Genomic DNA, 2,655 nt, shown 5'->3' on the forward strand with positions numbered 1-2,655 from the left:
GCGATTCTCAAGAACGCCATGCATGATGCTCCCCTCCTTAATACATCCGCCCATCATGAACGGCTCCGAAAACGGCCAATTGACTATGTTAATTAATGCTGACATAAAAATATATTTCTTTTGTTCAACTACCAAAACTATATTTAATAAATTCAATAAAACTATTTCTGATTCCTCTCTAGTTTCATGTGATGACATTAAAATCTGTCACTTACTATTTGGTATCTCCATCTCCAGTTTCACTTGATTGATTCCCATGAAAACATTAATATTATTCCCCAACTTGAAAAACAGCAGCAACAACAACAACAACAATAATAATAATAATAATAATAATAATAATAATAAAAATTAAAATTAAGATAAAAATAAATCCAGCCAAAACACATTCACATGCATGTTTTTTGTTTCTACTCAAAACTTCATTTATTCATCCAGGTCCACCATTTATATAACATCCAGATAGATCACATTCCATTCATATTCATCATCATCTCCACCTTTCTTTCTGCCATGGAACCATCAGCAGCAGCTATTTTCATTCTTTTTGCTGCAGCATTCTCCATGACTCTGCAACTTGAAGCTTCAAGACCCATCATCTCTCACATCAGTGTCATGGGTATGGTCTACTGTGACACATGTTCCATCAATTCATTCAACAACCAGACCTACTTATTATCAGGTTAATTCCACCCTCTACTAAAAATATATTTATATTATCACAATTTAAATATATGATTTGATTAAGTTTTCCTTGTAATGTATCCTCAATGTGCTTTAAATAATTCATGTTCATCAATTAGTATATAGAGTAAATTACAAATCTTGTCATTTATGTTTATACCAAATTATGTTTAAAATTGAGGATTTGTACTTAATGTTTTCAAATGTTATACGGTTTGTTCTTTGACACTAACCCAATTAAATTTTCACGTTAAATCAGGTCACGTGGACCCTACATGAGTATAATAATTTATATTTTATGTTGTTTGATTGCAGGGGCGGATGTAAGGATAGACTGCAAATTTAATGCCGCTTCACCAAGAACCGCTGAGCAAGTATCGTTTTTGGTTAACCGAACTACAAACCAGTATGGTGTGTATATATTGGATATACCGTCGGTGGATGGGATCTATTGTGCTAGAGAAGCTGCGGTTTCAAACACGTGCCGGGCCACTCTGATTAGAAGCAGTTTACAGGCGTGTGATGTGCCTGGTTTTACTACCACTTCTGATGAGTTCTCTATTAAATCTGAACAGGCAAATGAATGCATCTACAGTATGTTTTCCTTGAGTTTTAGACCAGCTAAGAAAGATCCTGCCATTTGTGGAAACTAGTAGTTGTTAAGTGTCATTATTAAGGTTTTATGTTATTATTCCAATTTCCACTTGTTGCTTACCAAATTTTATGAAGATATTTCAAGTATATATAGTAAACAATAGTTGTGCTTTCAATTTCACACTTGGCTCTAAGTAATAAACTAGGTGACACTCCGCCAGGAAATAAACTAGTTAAGCAGTGGGGTAAGAACTTGCAATTTACAGCAGGATTAGCGATTAATCCTGATTAATCCCCACTGTAAATTGCAGTGGGGAAATTTATATGTAAGTTTTCAAATATACATAGATATACCAAATTTTCTATATAAGCTTTTCAGATTTGGCCAAAAAGAGATTAATCGTCGACTAGTTTGTGAGGTACTAATTAGCGATTAATCGACGTTTAATATAAAAAATTTCAACCATGCAAGGAGAAACTTATAGGAAAATTCAATATAATATTCAATTGCTAAACACTATATCAAGCACTTTATTTCAAAAAAGTGGAGCCATAATTGTAAAAACAGAGATTATTGTATTATGTAACTAGTTTGAGGTCTGTGTATTATACGGATAATTGATAAAAATTTTATACTTTAACCATTAAGTGATATATAATTAATAATATGACCATATTTTTTTATACAGTTACAATTTACATTAAAATTAGATAAATTACATAATTAAGATTAAACAAATATATTACAAATAAGTAAAACATTCCTTATACACTACATTTGTGATTGTATTGGTTAGTATACATTCAGTGACGGAACTACAGGAGGGTCCGGGGGGTCCGTTGACCCTCCTGCCGTGCTCCGGCCATGTCTATTTTGACCCTTTATCCAGTGGGTCTTTCTTTGTTTTGACCCTCAATAACGTCGCAATGATGATTAGATTAAGTAAAAAGAAGAAAATGTTAACGAAAAACCTTCTCATCTGAATATTTTGCAAGCTGTTGAAAGTTAGAAATAAAGAAAATGTGATGTGAAGAAGATGATTATGTTTGAAGGGTATTTTTGTAATTGCATTCTTAAAAAAAAAAGGCTATAACTAGCTTCACATTCAATGTAAGTGATATTTATTGTTTTCTAATAATAATAATACATTAATAATAAATAATAATAACATGATCAGTGAAACTTTACTTTTAGTTTTTTTTACTTTATTTTTGGTTTAATTCATGTTAAAAAGTTTGAAATTTTCTAAATTTATCAATGTTTTGCTTTTTTTATTCAATTTTTTACATCTTATAAAATTTCTTTTACACTAACACACATATATATATATATATGACCCTCTAGCTTAAAGTCTTTGGTTCCGTCACTGTATACAT

At 31.1% G+C, this 2,655-nt stretch overlaps 1 protein-coding gene across 1 annotated transcript; it reads left to right on the forward strand.

Annotated features, from left to right (window-relative positions):
• The first annotated feature begins 470 nt into the window (after positions 1 to 470).
• Positions 471 to 1,438, forward strand: LOC143585942 (uncharacterized). Its single transcript, XM_077067608.1, has 2 exons — positions 471 to 682; positions 1,000 to 1,438. The coding sequence occupies exons 1-2, from the start codon at positions 514 to 516 to the stop codon at positions 1,335 to 1,337; spliced, it is 507 nt and encodes a 168-aa protein (XP_076923723.1). The 5' UTR covers positions 471 to 513; the 3' UTR covers positions 1,338 to 1,438.
• The last annotated feature ends 1,217 nt before the right edge of the window (positions 1,439 to 2,655 follow it).

Source organism: Bidens hawaiensis, unplaced genomic scaffold (assembly GCF_021521415.1).
Source record: "Bidens hawaiensis isolate Kalapana, Puna unplaced genomic scaffold, B.hawaiensis_p1.1 tig00034232_1, whole genome shotgun sequence".
Classification (NCBI taxonomy): Eukaryota; Viridiplantae; Streptophyta; class Magnoliopsida; order Asterales; family Asteraceae; genus Bidens; species Bidens hawaiensis.

Coding starts and splice junctions, on each gene's coding strand:
- LOC143585942 (XM_077067608.1), top strand. CDS start 514: ATGGAACCATCAGCAGCAGCTATTTTCATTCTTTTTGCTGCAGCATTC. Junction 683..999: donor CCAGACCTACTTATTATCAG/GTTAATTCCACC, acceptor GTTTGATTGCAG/GGGCGGATGTAAGGATAGAC.